This window comes from Macrobrachium rosenbergii, chromosome 23, assembly GCF_040412425.1.
Source record: "Macrobrachium rosenbergii isolate ZJJX-2024 chromosome 23, ASM4041242v1, whole genome shotgun sequence".
In the NCBI taxonomy this organism is placed as follows: Eukaryota; Metazoa; Arthropoda; class Malacostraca; order Decapoda; family Palaemonidae; genus Macrobrachium; species Macrobrachium rosenbergii.
In genome coordinates, this window is record NC_089763.1 from 12205990 (window position 1) to 12221946 (window position 15957).

Consider the following 15957-nt stretch of genomic DNA (forward strand, 5'->3'; position numbering starts at 1 on the left):
ACTAGAATGTAAGAGTTTTAGCTTACAATTGCATTTTTCGACCATTTCGTTCGAGTCAAAGTTGACCGAAGGTTGAAATTTTGGCACTTATCGTGATCTATAAGAAAATATGTCAAAATTGATAAAAGCTACAACCATGAATTATTTTTTGTTGTATTCTACATGAAAGTGCACACATTTTCATATATAAAACTTTATGTAAAGTCTAATAGAACATGATTGCAAAAATTACGACAAAGTGACTAAAGAAATTCTGAGATTTTCAGCAGAGTTAGCTGATGCTTTCTTTTGGGATAAGAAAGAAATACGTGCATGCAAAGCTGGGTCACGCTTGTAAACAAAACAGCAGTGTGATCCGTGAACTCCCAGCATCCCTCAAGGCGCTTGTTTTAAAATTTTTTGGAAACGAGGCCTATGAGTATTTTTCCGCAAATATTTAAAATAACTTTTTGTAGTCAACGTATTTTACGTCCACTCTGCACCCGACAGACAACTTTTGTCAACGTAAAATACGTCCAGTCGGCGTTAAAGGGTTAATAGACATTTCAGGTGTTGCTTTTCCTTTTTCCCCCCTATAAGATAGTTTTTGGACTTGTGAAAAGGATGTCCTTGCTGTTGTTGTTGTTGTCCCTTTGTAGGGAATTGTCCCTTCTGACCACCTACCTGTTTTTTGAGGAAAACTTTTGTGGGTGACTGAAGGCTTGTATGATTTTTTATCAAAGCAAGCCTTTTTTGGGGGTTGGGTAAAGGGAAATTTTTGGTTCTTTTTTCCTGAATTCCCCTTTCCCTAGAAGAGCATACACTGTACAATTGTGTTGGCGGGCTTGCTCGTGAGTTGAGATACAACAGACTCCTCAAACAGGTCCTTACAGAAGGGGTTAGAATGTAATAATGCAGTGACATTGGAGAGTGATTTGTTGGAACCCTCCAGTGCTTCCATTTGCACTTTTATGTGCCATTCTAGGAAGTCACAGAGTGCTTCCCATCGAGTTCTCATAAGACTCTTGGCCTCAAAAGCAAAAATTATCCTGGGATCTTCTGGAAGCCTTTAGGTGGCAACTTCCGGCAAGGTGGTAGAGGTTATAATACTAAGGAGTCGGAGCCTAGCATACAATTCTGATGAGGCTGTCCCCTCAGAGAGTCTTCTCATAGGGGCCCCAAACTGCTGCGTAGCTATATCTAAAGGGAGCTTTTTTCTTCCAAAAGGGAGTTGTAGCATTGCCTATTCCTTGGTGGAATTTCCCAAAACCAAGATGACCAGGGCAAATGGTATTAATTCTGCCATTGTCTCTTGTTTTTAGTCACTACAAATTCTGAAAATCTGTCTTCACATGATTAATAATTTTGAAAATGAAAGGACAGAAAGCTGGGGCTACTTGGCGAGCATTTTTTAGTTCCTCGTTGGGCGAGTCGGTAGAGTTGTGGGCTAGCACTTGCTAGGCCCGAGTTCGAGTCTCTGGCCGGCTAATGAAGAATTAGAGGAATTTATTTCTGGTGATGGAAATTCATTTCTCTCTATAATGTGGTTTGGATTCCACAATAAGCTGTAGGTCCCGTTGCTACGTAACCAATTGGTTCTTAGCCACGCAAAATAAGTTTAATCCTTCAGGCCAGCCCTAGGAGAGTTGTTAATCAGCTCAGTGGTCTGGTAAAACTAAGGTATACTTAACCCTTTAAAGTCCACCCTAGGTTTTATGGGAAATTTCAAAAAACCCTCTTAGTATGTGATAGTATATCAAAATACAAGATCAAATCATTCTTGTGCATTTTTGAAATCTTGCAAAACTTGGCAAACAATTGCATTCAATGAAGTATCCCGTCACGGATGCCTCGGTCAAGCTCCGACGGACCACGCTCATCCTGTACGGGACACTTCGGACCATAACGGTAAACTTTTCCCGATAATACCACTCTTTATATACTCACCTTTTACCAATTTCCATGATGAATTTATTGTGTTTGACATTAATATGACTTGCTACTGTGTTTATTATGAATTTTTTCTGGTTTTTCCCTCTATTGATGTATAAAAGATACCCTGGGATAGTTGAATACTTTATTTTATAAAAATAAAAAAAAATATACAAGTAATACTGGCAGTGAAATGTGTTAGTAATTATAATTTACAGCTTAGACTTACATAGGTTAGCATAAAAATAGACAATAACAAACTTACAAGACTTCACAACATACAAACTTACACAAAATATATACAATATTTACAAAAGTTATTCCTTGTGGAAGAGTGCAAAACAGTTCCTTGCATCAGTCAGACACAGTGCCACTTTACAGTCCTCACACACCCACCGGGACCTGTGGATGTGGCCCTTACAGGAACAAAACTTACAGGTCTGCCTAGCCTTGACATACAAAGGCATATGCAGTTTAGTGGCATCCTGATGTTCTGCAACGGTAGGCACAACAGCTCGCTGGCCCCTCTTCGGTGAAGGGACATCTCGCTGAGTAAGGGAAACCCTGGTGACTCTGGTGGGGTTGACCTTGTAAGACCTCAGTGCCAAAGGCGATGGAGAGGCGGGAAGTCCTTGAGGGGCATAGGGTTGGACTGCAATGCCAAACAGTCCCTCTTGTACAGAAGCCAGGCATTACATATTATGAGGTCTAATGTATGCAAAGAGCCTCATATAGTACCTCTTTGCTTTGAAGGGGTCTTGTAGAGGTGGGTCAGCATGTCACTTTTGTCGATGCCACCCATTCGGCTGTTGTACTTGGTGATGACATTTGGACAGGGTACACCAACCTTCTTCTCCTCCCTGTTATACCGTTGAATGTCAGCAACAGGCTCCACACCGACATCAGTAGACAGCACAGTCACAATGTTGTTGTCCTTCCACCTAGCCACAAGGATCCCTTCAGAAGAGACAAAATCAAGTGTGCCCCTCGCTACTGTCTTCTTAGACATATCCTTCACAGTCATCAGAGGTGGGAAGCCAACCCTATTTTCTCTTGCAGTGCCCACATACCGACACTGATACTGGGACCTCAGGTACTCAGCCAAGGATAAACTTGTGAAGTAATTGTCAGCATACACTGCAGTGGTCTTGGGATTCTTGAGGGTCTTCACCAAGGCGACAACGAACTTGAAAGTGGCTGGCATCTTCTCCTCCTCTTCAGACAGTGTGGTGTGGTGTGGTGACTTGAAAATGTGGACTCTCCTTGGTACATGAGGATGTCATGTACAAATCCATCCACACTGGACCTGCAGAAAAGTTTGTAGCCCCGCTTGTCTGGCTTCTTGGCTACATACTGGCGAAGGTTACCAGCTGTGGTCCCCTTGTATGCAACCATGACCTCGTCAATAGACTGTACAGGAGTTTCAGCAACCTTCAGGAACTCCCTGGTGACCTTGCTGAAGATTGCACGAACCTTCAGGAATCTGTCCCTTGACCCTGCTGCCAAGTCGTTGTCACTGAAGTGGAGGGGTTAGACCGGATTGCCTTGAAGCGGTTCCTGGACATGCAGTCAGCAATCTGTGGAACCCTAGTGTGGACAGCCCAGTAGTCAACTATACTGGGCAATGGAACGAGCCCCATGAAAATGATGGCACCATGAACACCTTGAGTTCAGCCTCCGTGATGTTGAAGTTCCCCAACATCCTTCTGCCTGGCATACAGGTTTGTTTGATATACAGTGTGTTCCGCCAGTTCATTTGTGAAGAACTGGAGGAAGTACTCCATTGGTGCCCTCAAATAACAAGGGCGTTCATGAACATAATCAGGCAGGGGCTGGTTACTGATGTCCTCTTTCTTCCACTGATGAGGCCGAGCTTTCTTGTTCCTGCTAGGGACGGATGGTACATCAGCAGCACTATCTACCACATCTGGCATAGGGTGTGGCACTGCAACAGGGACAGGACGGCCACCTGAAATAAGAAAAGAGTCACATTAGTAATACAGACAATAAATCATGATTGTGTTGTGTGTGTGGACAATGAGTGTGTTATTGTGTGTATGTGTGTGCATGTGTGTATGAGTGTGTGCATGTGTGTGTGTATGTGTGTGTGTAGGCACTGTGTATAGTGAATAGAATGATATGTAATCCATCAACAATGAAAAGTTTCAAAAATACATGAAGTTATGTGTATCTGTATGAGTGTGTGCATGTGTATGAGTGTGTTGGCTCTATGTATAATAACTAGAATGATATGTATAATAAATAGAATGATATGTAATCCATCAACAATGAAAAGTTTCAAAAACACATGAAGTTATGTGTATCTGTATGAGTGTGTGCATCTGTGTATGTATGAGTGTGTGCATCTGTGTATGTATGAGTGTGAGCATGTGTATGAGTGTGTGCATGTGTATGAGTGTGTTGGCACTGTGTAAAATAAATAGAGTGTTGGCACTGTGTAAAATAAATAGAATGATATGTATAAATGATATGTAATCCTCAACAATGAAAAATACATGATGTTGTTATGATACTAACCTTGTGAAGTAGTAGGCTGAAGAAATTCCGTGTCAGCCAGCTCGTCCTCATCAGGTTGGTATGTTGGGTCCTCACAGTCACTGTCTACCTCCACATCAACATCACTATCTTCGGCATCTTCTGGGGCTATCCATGCCGTGCGCACTTCCTCCCTGTGTTCCAAGGCAGCATTCCTTCACCCATAAAACATATCACTCCTAATCTGCTAAAAAAATAAAAGCAATTAGCTTCTGAAAAAATTTTTTGAGGCGTCGGGTGTTGCGCCATACTTTTACTATTACGGACCGGTAGCCTGTGCGGGATGTATACTTATTACGGCTATGATTTCAAATACTAAATATTATCACATCACCTTGAAAACACTTCAGCATGAAGACACATCATTCAACAACAACCTATGAAAAACTGTGTACTTACCATGATTACAACGGGTGTGGGGATCCTTCGAACAATTTTAGCGTGACTGCACCTATCACGTCATTTAAGAGACTGGTGGTGATTCAAAAGCACACACGCCCCACCCCATGGACAGTGCTGTCTTCTGATTGGTTGATTTGAAGAGTTGGGAGGTGTGACAATAAGGTACCAGATAGTCAATTTCATACATGCATAAGCTTGTTGGCCACGAGTTCCCAAAAGTAGCCAATTTTAAGAGCCCGTACGGGACACTTGGTCGGTAAAGGGTAACTTAACTTGTGTTTTATTCAAAATGGAATTAGAGATCCATTTTTCGTTGAGCTGGTAAAGGGTGTTTTCTATAGCTTTTAATGCTATAGGCGCAGGTAAGAAAACTGTTTCTGTTAGTGATTTCTTCATATCTGGTGAAGATGGCACCAGGTGCCATTCTGTATTAGGGAATGCTGCCCTGTTTCTAAATTCTACATGTGCAACTTCGGTCATAGTTTTTCTCTCATTAATTATGTACTTGCCATCGGGAGAGAAAATGTACATGGAGGTATCTCGCCAAGGATTGTTAGTATTATCAGGGGTAAGTATTGGAGCCCCAATTATGTTTCGATCTGAAGTTCTGTATTCCAAACTGACCATTTTCTTGTTTCCAGTTGGAATTTTAACATTAGACCTTGTTTGGGCAGCATTTATATCCACACCCACTTCTGAGTTACAGAAAGCAGTACTTTTACACTTTGGGGTGCATATGACTGATTTAATTTCCTTTTTGGAATCATGCTTCATGTCCCTTATATATTGCTGTTCCATGGCAAAGACATCTATGATGTCAGTCAATTTCCTTACGGAATTGATCAAATGCTGCAAACTGTGTATCCCTGTTGGGGGAGCTTGTGCAATCTAACTGAGCTTCAGCTGGGGCAGATGTCCTGGGTAAGTACTATACCCCTCCGAAAATGTAGTTATCTCAGTCAGAGTTAGGTGAATCCTAGTATCCCTCTTGGGGGAAAGATCCTATTCAGCATCAATAGCTGGATGGGGAATAGAATTCCTTCTGGAAGGTTTCTCCCATGACTAGCTAAAATTTGTGTCCCTGATCCTTCTGGGTTCAGCAGGGCCATTTCAGTGGCAATGTCCACTTCATATTCTTTATTAAGAATGTCAACCCCATGTAAAAATTCCTCTACTTCCTCCTCGGGCTTCACCTGTGAGGTACTTGGGACTGATGTTACTGGGTTTTGGCCCAAACATAGATCTTGTTCTGAGAAAGGGCTAAATATCTGCTGCCAGAATTCTGCTGGAAAAATATAATCTCCCCCTTCCTCACCCTTACTGAACCCTAGGACCCATCGAGACAACTTAGAAAGAGCTGTTTTGTCCTTAAAACTTGCTGCCAGGAGCTTACTAAAAAATCTCGCACATATCTGGCGACCAAGCAGGTTTTCCTTGTTTTTTTACAAGGACTGTGCTCATGGCAGGTGGTATGGGCCGTACCCACTGGCAAAAAGTGAACTGAGCAATTTGCTATGGAACACATGAGCTGAGGGTCCTGCCTAATGCCAGCCTTGTAGTGATATAAAACAAGTTGTTATTAGAAGCTAGTTAGTATTAATTGTTTTTAATGAGGTACACTTATGTAGTTCCTCATATAGGTTCCATATTACAGGTTATCTTGATTACAAGTGTTTAGTTGTAATACATTTAATTAAATATCTATTTAACTTAAACCCTCTAAGGTTTAGGTTAGTTTTCATACCTGTATATGGCTGTATTATTTACACACTGTTAGTCCTTTTTAATTCTAATTGTTATGCCATTCACAATAACTGCTATGAGCTGATTAAACTATCCCAAGCTACTGTTTTATATGGCTTAGGTTAATGCTTCTACGTTAAACTAAGAATATAGGGTTTCTTAGAAGGTTCTCACTTAACCTATTTTTGGGTACTGCCTGTTCTAGGTTTATTTAAAACTTGAGGATGTAAACTACACTATACAGAAAATAACCCTCTTGTAAGATGGTTTTCTGTTTTATGTGGCTGAGACTACCCTTTTATCTGATGTTCAGTCATTGCTGTTTTATGCTAATAGTAGGATATTCCTTTAAAAGGGGTTCCTACTTAGTCTGGTTAGGCTACTATCTGTTCTAGGTTTATATCACCTTTAAGGATATAGGCTACACAAGACCCTATTAGTATGTGGCTTACAGATATGCTACCGAGTCGTAAAAAATTAGGTTATTTTATTGAGCCTAGGATACTTTTTATATATAATCCTAGGCTTAATTGTTCTTTCTTAGCCTAGTATAGGGTATTGCCTAATCCAGATTATTATAGATCACTCTTAAATGTATTGGCTGTATAAACACAGAAACTTACTAATATGTAACCTTATAGTTAGTCTACTATTTTTTGTCTAACACAGGTTGTTTATATCCAATCCTAGGCTATTTGGTCTACTATATAAAACAGTAACTCACTAATATGTAAGCTTATAGCTAGGCTATCAATTACTCTAATGTAGGCTACTGCCTAATCCAGATTGTTTAATTCACACTTAAGGGTATGGGTTACATAAAACACAATTACTGTTCCTTAAAGGTAGGCTACCGTCTCATCCAGCACAGATTACTATTTCATCTAGTCCAAGGTTACATGGTCTAGGCTAATGATTTAGTCCAAAAATGGGATGTTTCGTAAAAAGTTATCACTTAAGGGGAGCGCACGCTTACATAGAAATAATGCCCCAATTTTTATGAAGTTTTTATATGTTATACATATATATAAGGTGATGTTCCAGAAAAAATTTGAGTGATCGGATGATTATTTTGGATTTTATTAAAAAAATAAAAAACATAAAAAAATTAAAAATGATTCACCTCCTTCATTTTTAGAGCTATTGCAATGCGGCTTCATACACACAAAGTATATCATAGTATGAAAATAATATTGGGAAGAGTTTTTCTACTTTTCTTTTTTTGTGGTGGGGGCAAGGGGGGATTCCCCCCCAAATTTGTATAATTTGATTATCACGGGTTCCTCGTCAACCTAAGAAAAAACCTAGCCCCAAACAAATATTCATCTTTCTTTCCTCTTTCCAATGGTATATTTAACTTTAAAATTGACCTAAAAATAAAAAAGTAGTTCGTGTTTGAAGTGCAAAAAAGTGAAAACTGAGAAAAACGACCGTGAAGGTCAACAAGTATTTTTTTTTTTGGTACTCGTGGAAAAAACTTATCGTAGAGCATTATTTTGGTTGATTTCTGGCTCCAGGTCACCCCCCCCCCCTTTATAAAAAGGGGTATTATTCGCTCGAGGCAAGGGTATCATCAAGTACCACCTAACTCATTGTTGCCTGGTTTGAAACTACTAAGAAACTAAAAGTTTAGTAGCTACCAAGCTGATATTCTTGACTCATTTTCAGTCATTTTTTTCACTTGTTTGGTCTTTGGAGTTTGATTTTCAAGCCTTTTTGTCTCTCGAATGAAGAACTTACTCTATACTTTCACTTGTGCCAAACAGATGTGTTAGTAAGTTGAATTTCTCATAGCCAAAGTTGTGTTCAATTTCCTCAATATTTATCTCACCCAATTGATGGTGCTGAGGTTTTCCATTGCTAATTCGCTTTGCTGGGGCACTAACTGTAAACCTGCACGATTGGCACTTCATTAAAATATCAGTATCCCATCTATTGGCAGAGACTTTGAACTTTACCCCTGCAATTTCCTACCTTGCACCTAATACCCAACACTATTTTATCTAACTGAGATTTGATATAGTGAACTTGTCATCATATACTCCCTTTTCATCATCCTTTATTCATTTCATCAACTGTGAGCGTATTTTTGAAGGTGAAAGTATATAGATGGTATTTAGAGTTACTGGATGTAAAAAAAAAAAACTGCAAAAAACACTGCAAATAGTGAAAAAATTGCTCAGAGTAAAATGTTGCCCACCACCCGCTTTCAACATTTGGGGGCAACCCTGTCTCCTACCATGCATTCACCAAGGAACAAGCCATTGTTGTTGCCAGATGCTGCCAGACATAGGAGATAAAGTGATATAAAAATCAAAATAGTTAATAAATTAGGCGAATAAAGAAAAAAATGACAATACAGTAAGTCATTAGGAGCCAAACGTCAGCTCTACCTCACCGTGTGGGGGCCGGAGGCCCAAAACCCCATCAATTTTAATATTTCGAAAAAATGCGTTGGTCACGTGATAACGAAGGTGTTGCTCATGTCTTACGGCCATTTAACCATTTTTTTTTAAATTTCAAAAATATTCATCAAAAATCGAAGAGTGCGCTCCCCTTAACTTAATATAAGGTACTGCCTAGTCATGGATTGTTTAGATCATGCTCGAGTGCACAGGCTTATATAAAAGGAAAAATTTATACTAATATGTAGCCTTATTGTTAGGCTATCGATTTATTTTGCCCAGATATTGTTGTTATCTGATCCTAGGGTCCTTGGTCTACGTTAGGCCACTTAAGGATATGCAATCCTAGGTCATAGGCTACAGACAACATCCACTATTAATCTAGTCTAAATTATTCTCACGTAATGCCTAAACATCATATAATCTAAAAGGATTTTCGATATTAATAATTTGTGGAACATTTCTTCAAGTTAAAACATTTAGTTAGAATTTAAAATAATTTTCGCTTTACGAAACTAGCAATCACCGATGAGTAAGAACCAGGTTCCGGCTTTCACATGTAAATTATCAATTCTAAAAGTTTAAAACTGAAACTTTAAACTGGAACTTAATATTTAGCACTTATCTTGCTATTTTTTATGTTTCCATGATCCTCGCTAATGAAATTGGAGAAAAAGTAGAATTTTTTCGGAGTGCTGGTAACGACATAAACCCTTCGCTATTGACCAATAGAAAGTAATGGCTCCCTGGTCTTTACCGGCTCGGTTGTAAACAAGGGTGGACACACATGCGCAATAATCACTTCGCTTTCTTGCAGGTTCCTTGACGCTGGAAAAACTAGGTTCAGCTTCGCTGAAGATAAGGAAAAGTGCCCTCTTATCCCTTGAGTCCATTGTATACTCCATCAGGTGTTATAATGTTAATCATTACAGCACAATACCTCCCCAAAAAGACCAACTAGAAGAGAATTCTTTGATATTAGTTTGGTCACCATGGAGCTCTGGTAGACCATGGAAGGTAACTCCTTGAGGACGAAACAAGCGACTATGCTATAAAAAAACAATGTTTTTACAAGTTAAAGCATGTTTTTCATACTAACCCAGTAATCGTAAGATACTTTACTGCTGTGCAGTTGACTCTTTAGTTACCCCAACTTGTTAGATTGTGAAAGCCCAAGACCACAGTGCATACACCTAGACAACTGGCCAGATGCCTCTATTGGTTGTCAATCTTCTGGTCAAACTTTTAAATCAAATTAAATGACAAGGAGTAACTGAAGAATTAATTAAAATGAATAAAAATTTGTTTCCCAACAAAGCTGAATTGCATAGAGAATGTAGCTTTTCATCATAGCTTAAAGTAACTGAGTTAGAAATCCTTGAAGCAGTCTACTAATAAAATTTTGAAAGTTACATTTGAAATCCCTGTTTACTTAATTTTTGTTTTTATATTGCAACTATTTTGTTGTAATTAGGTAAGTACATCTTGCCTTTTTAAATTTTTATAGATTTTGAGACCACATTTCAGTTCTGTATTATTAGAATCTAATTGCCATCTCACGATGATGTATTAGATTACATAGTATGTATCATCCTGGTTTCATCCCCAGAAGACAACTGTATATTCTGTTTTCTGTTTTACAACAGACTACCATGTGGTTAGTCTTTGTGAAGCATGTAAAAGAATAGAGCCAAAGAAACATGGTTTGAAATTTTAAAGATTGTATAATCCTATAATTGATTTATAGACTACTTTATTTTAATTACTCATGTATGTCATTGAACTTTCAAAAAATTAAGAAACAATTACTGTGTTTTAATTAGACATGTATTTAATTTATTTTTTTTTAATTTAAGGATATTTAATTTATTTATAAATTTAAGGATCCTCTTTGGAGCATGTATTATTGTTTACCTCTGAAGAGGAAGTTAATAATACTAAAGTTGTTTAATTTCTCTTTTCAGAGTGAAGATTGAAAGGTACTATGAACAGCTTATGAAAGTGGCTGAGCAGCGGGAAACTCTTGCTCGATGGAAGGTGGATCGTTTGCAGCTGAATGAAGCAAGAAAAAAATTCCTTATAGATTATGAATGGACCAGAGAAACAGAGGATACAGTAACAGAGGTTGCTGATATTTTGGATGGAAGTAATGTGAACGTAAAAGTTGAAGTTAAATCCTTATTTGGGAAAGACAGAGATGGTCAGCTTCAGGCCAATGATGCAATTGCTAAAGAAGGACTCCTCAGAATAGATCATAACCGCATTGAGTATGTAGAGCCAAGTCCGACAGAAGAGTCAACATCAGGCTGTGACATGAGTGTTTCGAGAATGAGCACATCCTCAGATTTTGTTGATACTCCACATGATGAGAACATTCCAGAGTTAGACATTGATCCTGTGCGGTCACAAGAACGAAGTGACCCAATGGTGAGAGGGAAATTGTCCTTTTGGGGCAACCCATTTGGTAAAAAAAGACAGTCATTTGATCCTCAGCTATTGGAAAGCCCAAGAGAAGAGATTTATGAGGAAGGGGCCTCACCAAGTAATGAAGTTCTTAGAACTGTTTCAGAATGTAATCGTCAAAAAGTGCTGCGAGAAGAGTATGGCATTGATATAGGAGATGCAAATGCTAACTTTGGCACTTCACTAGTTCATGAGCAAACTGGACATGGAAAAGTGAGTAATGGTGATGATGATGAGAATGGTAATTTAGGAAATCAAGTGCATCCTTCAGATAAGCTGAATTCAAATTTAACACAGCCTTCATTAGTAACTGAAGTTCATAATAAACCTTTATATTCCATCAGCACTGGATTGAACAGTATCAATGAAGATGTTGACAATGGTAATATGTATATCCCAGTAGGAAATAACAATTTTACTCAATATCAAGAAACAAGAAATGAAGCAGCCCTCATAAAACAGAAAGTCTTCAGTCAAGAATTCCAGTCCTCAACATTGCAGGAAAATTTTGCAAATATAAGTCGGTCACAAAGGATATTGTCTGCAGAAGCCCTGATAAATAAACAGAAAATTTTAGGTACAGAATATGGGATGGCAGATTCAAATGCAACAAAGACTGAAGGCTCAACAGATAGTGAGTCTTATAGCCGTCAAGTATCTGCCACCAGCTCCTCCACCTATAAGTCTTGCCATTCTTATGACAGGCAAACATCTGGTTCAACAGTTTTTTCAACACCTGATGAAGAAAAACCTGTGCTTATAGATCAGGTAAGTCATGAAGGTTCATCCAGTCTTTTAGGTGGTTATGAATACATTATAAACATTTTCATGCACAATATGTTTATCAATTTTCATAAGTTTAACCCTTGTAGTGTTTGTATGTACTACATGTATTAAGGTGATGGATAGAATAATGAAAAGTGTACGGTAGTTGTTAAAAAGAGGTCTAAAACATATTACTGTTTTTTTATTTCTGATTTTCTAGTTGTCTATCAGGTATTCAGAAATTTCATGCAGTTATTGTAGGCATGAACTGTTGGTTGTAAAAAGAAATTAGTTTTGTTACCCAATGGTAATTACTGATTGCCATAGTCACAATAGCTGCGATAAAATTTTGTATTGTTATGTTAACACAAAGGGATTAAAGTCAAGAATTGGAGAACAACCAGATTAAACTATGATATTTGGAAAAATTTGATTTCAAAATATGAGTTATGCCTAATAATTCGTCATTATATTTCATGATTACATCCTCTAAAATCAGATATTGTATTGTTTACAGCTCGAGGTTGTAGTATTTTACAACTTCGTTTTATAAAAAACCTGTTACTTACAGTTAGGCCTTTTGTGTAGGTTAAATTGTTGCATATCACTTAGTTTCTTGTAAAGGAAAGAAAGAAAACAATAGTCAGCTGGTAGCACTGGGTATTGGGCATTATATCCTAGGAGCTCCAGTAATTAACAATCTTATTATTGCAAAACACTCCCTGAACACCTGAATTAGCCCTGGTCACCTACCAGCCCGAACTACATCCCCATAGCTTTTACCCACTAAGTGGGTAATTAACTGTCAGCATTACCAATGCTTACAGGAAAATCTTGTCAAATGAGTTACCTGAAGTACCATTGGCAACACTGCTGCAAGTCCCGGCCGAGTGAGGCAGAGATCCCCAATTGCTTTTTGTTCACCATGCTGTGTGGGTGTGTCCCACATCAGGCGAACTTTTGGTCATTCAGCCCGACCCCCATTTAAAAATTTGGACATCAGATCACAATTTGGACTGTTTTCAACACATTTTCTCCTGGATAGATACTTTATTGATAGGATTTGGAACTTCTTTCCCAATTTTGACTTTTGACTCGTTTGGATAAGTCAAACAAGAAGACGTCGCTGTCTGCTAGCACGATGCTTCCACTTTGTTTACATCTTCGACGACAGAGCCTTCTTCTGCTGGAGATGCTGACGCTCATCGGCCCTACACGTCCTGCAAGCGTAGGATGAGTACCCTCAAACACGATCGACATTCTGTTTGTGTTTTATGTAGGAAGATACAGTGTAGTATCAGTCAGATAGGCGGCGAGTCTTGGTCGGTAGATCAGATGAAAGAATTATTCAAAAAGTTAGAGGACAAGTTACTAGCTGAGCATGTCTAGTCTATTTTTCTAGCTTTATGACTAAATTAACGGAAACTAGAGATAAGGATAGTAGTAATAGTGTTGTAGATACTAATCGTTCTTTTTCAGCCCCCCTGCCTGTTCCAGAACCAGCCATAACGGGTGTCGGGGGTCATGGAGAACTGCAAACCTCGAAGGTAAGATCTGCCGGCCCCCCGGTGCAGCACAGGCAGTGTTGGCAGCAGATTTCCCCCTTCCCTCTAAAAGCATAAGTTCTAAGGTGAATTTAGAATTAGGAATCACTCAGAAGGGTAGGAATTCTAATTTAGGAAGTATTCAGGAAAAGTAGTTGAACGTGGTCTTCTTTGGGTTTAGGTCTCTCATTTAGATCAATCGTCGGTTTTATTTCCTGCTTTGTGCCCTGTGCAACAAAGGTTTCCAGATCCGTGGAGGGTCGTTCAGATTTGGTTTCTGATGTATCTGGTTCTGAATTTTTGTTTTTCCTTGAATACTCCTTCTTCGAAGGTTCCTTTTCCTTTGGGGGTTTAAAATTTCTTTCTATCTTGCGATGGTGGTAATTCTGGCGATCGAGTTTTTCCAGTAGTGATGATCATGTCTTAAAGAATTTTCTGATTTGATAATGTCTATCAAGATTATCAGGGGCGGGGGGAACAGAACCAGTCTATTTTCTTTGAAATCTATGGCCTCTTCGGCCGCTACGGAAGTTTCCCGTTTTTTCTCAATTTTCTTCTAAGCCTTCTTCCATTGCCCTTCTCAATCTTCTTTTCGGTCCGCTCTTTGGAGGGCTCTTCGGGGTCTTTGTTGCTCATCCTGTTTTCTTGGCTTTTAACTCAGCAGAGCAAGGTTTTCTTGCTTCAACCCTGTATATTAGAGCTTCAGCGGCTCCCTCTCTCTCTTCAGGGTTAAGGGAAGGGGTACTTTTTACGGATCCGTCGTCTTTGTCACCTTTTGCGAATCCTGTAGTTTCTCAGGCGTCCGGCTGGTTGCTTCTCAGGTGTTTGCGGAGGCGTCAGCAACTCTTTATTTCATTCTTTACGGGTTCCTAACTTTAATGTGTCCTCTGCGATTCTTGCGGATGCTACGGCAGTCGGTGATTCGCCTGCGCCAGCTTTCAGTGTATCAGCACCGATAATTTCCACAGCCTTTCCATTCTCCAGGATAGTTGATAATTTACCTTCTTCTGTTACCTTCGGTTCGGTACCTCGTAACTTCCCCTTCGATACTCCTTTGAGTTCGGTCCGGGTGGGACCTTCTCCATCTGTCCAACGTCGGCGTTGGGCGCTCCGGTGGTTACTCCGAGTGTGGCTTCTTCCTTCTTCCCTCCTTCGGCTTCTTCTTTCTCAACTTTCCAGCAGGTTTTCTCTGTCCCTCCGTCTAGGCATCCATGTTGGTTCGGGGTTGATTCTGGGTCTTCAGTTCTGGATGCCCATTCTCATGCGGTTTTGATACATCCGGATTTGAGTGGTTCGGGTGTTGTGGCCTCTTCGCTCTCAGGAGTGGGCGTGGTCCGCCCAGGTGTGGCCTGCCCAGGTGTTGCGTCATCCCCGTTGGGTGGTGCGGGGTTTGCGCAACCTGCTTTGGTGCCTCCAGTATGTTCGCGATTGACACATCAGGTGTCTGTCTCACGCACCCAGGCGTAGCAAGTTTCGGGTTTTTGGGTTCGGCGTTTGCTAGGGGTCGGCCTGCCTCTTTCCTGTTCCGGTTTGGTCGGACCAGTCCGACAATCCTCCGGCTTGGTCAGACCAGTCTGACAAGGATTGTTCTTTTGAAGAAAAGGATCCGGTACCGGATATAAGTTCTCCTTCAGCCAATGAGAATGAGTATAAGTGGATGGTAGACTTCATCCTCACTTATCCTCAATCCAAGGTTCCGGAGGAGCCTACACTACCGAATTAAACGATTTTCTAGTCGCTATATGTGACAGAACTGGTAATTGCTCAGTCAAAAGAATCTGGTCTGCTTTGGCTGTTTCGGGCAGGCATTGAGGGAGGCAGACGTAGGTAATGGCTTTGATAGGGTCGAGTAAGCAGGATTCAACCTTGCTTCCTATTCAGGAGGGGTTTTAACAAGGTAGTGGTGGTTAACCCTTCTGCGGGTGTCAGGGTTCCTCTCAACGTATCTGTTGAGGCTCTTCTCTCTTGGGTTCCTTCGTCAATTGTTTGGTCTCAGTTTCATCTAGGGAGGCTTGTATCTTGGAGGACACCTTTGCAGCCATTCAGAGGCCTTGTCCCACTCTATGTGGATGTGTCCAGGTTGATAGGGTTTTTCTCAAACAAGATGTATATACTCCTTCCGGTCCGGCACTGCCTGACACCTCATCACTTCAGTGTCAGTAGGGCTG

At 40.0% G+C, this 15957-nt stretch overlaps 1 protein-coding gene and 1 pseudogene across 3 annotated transcripts in view; one reads left to right on the forward strand and one right to left on the reverse strand.

The window, feature by feature from the left end:
• The window catches only part of LOC136851274 (gamma-tubulin complex component 6-like), a 366897-nt gene that overhangs the window by 189196 nt on the left and 161744 nt on the right, over window positions 1-15957 (forward strand). For all 3 annotated transcript variants that reach the window (XM_067125258.1, XM_067125257.1, XM_067125259.1), the window contains exon 16: window positions 10982-12248. In XM_067125258.1, the coding sequence (XP_066981359.1) occupies window positions 10982-12248 (1267 nt within the window). The remainder of the gene's footprint in view (window positions 1-10981; window positions 12249-15957) is intronic.
• Window positions 2229-5643, reverse strand: LOC136850942 (piggyBac transposable element-derived protein 3-like; annotated as a pseudogene).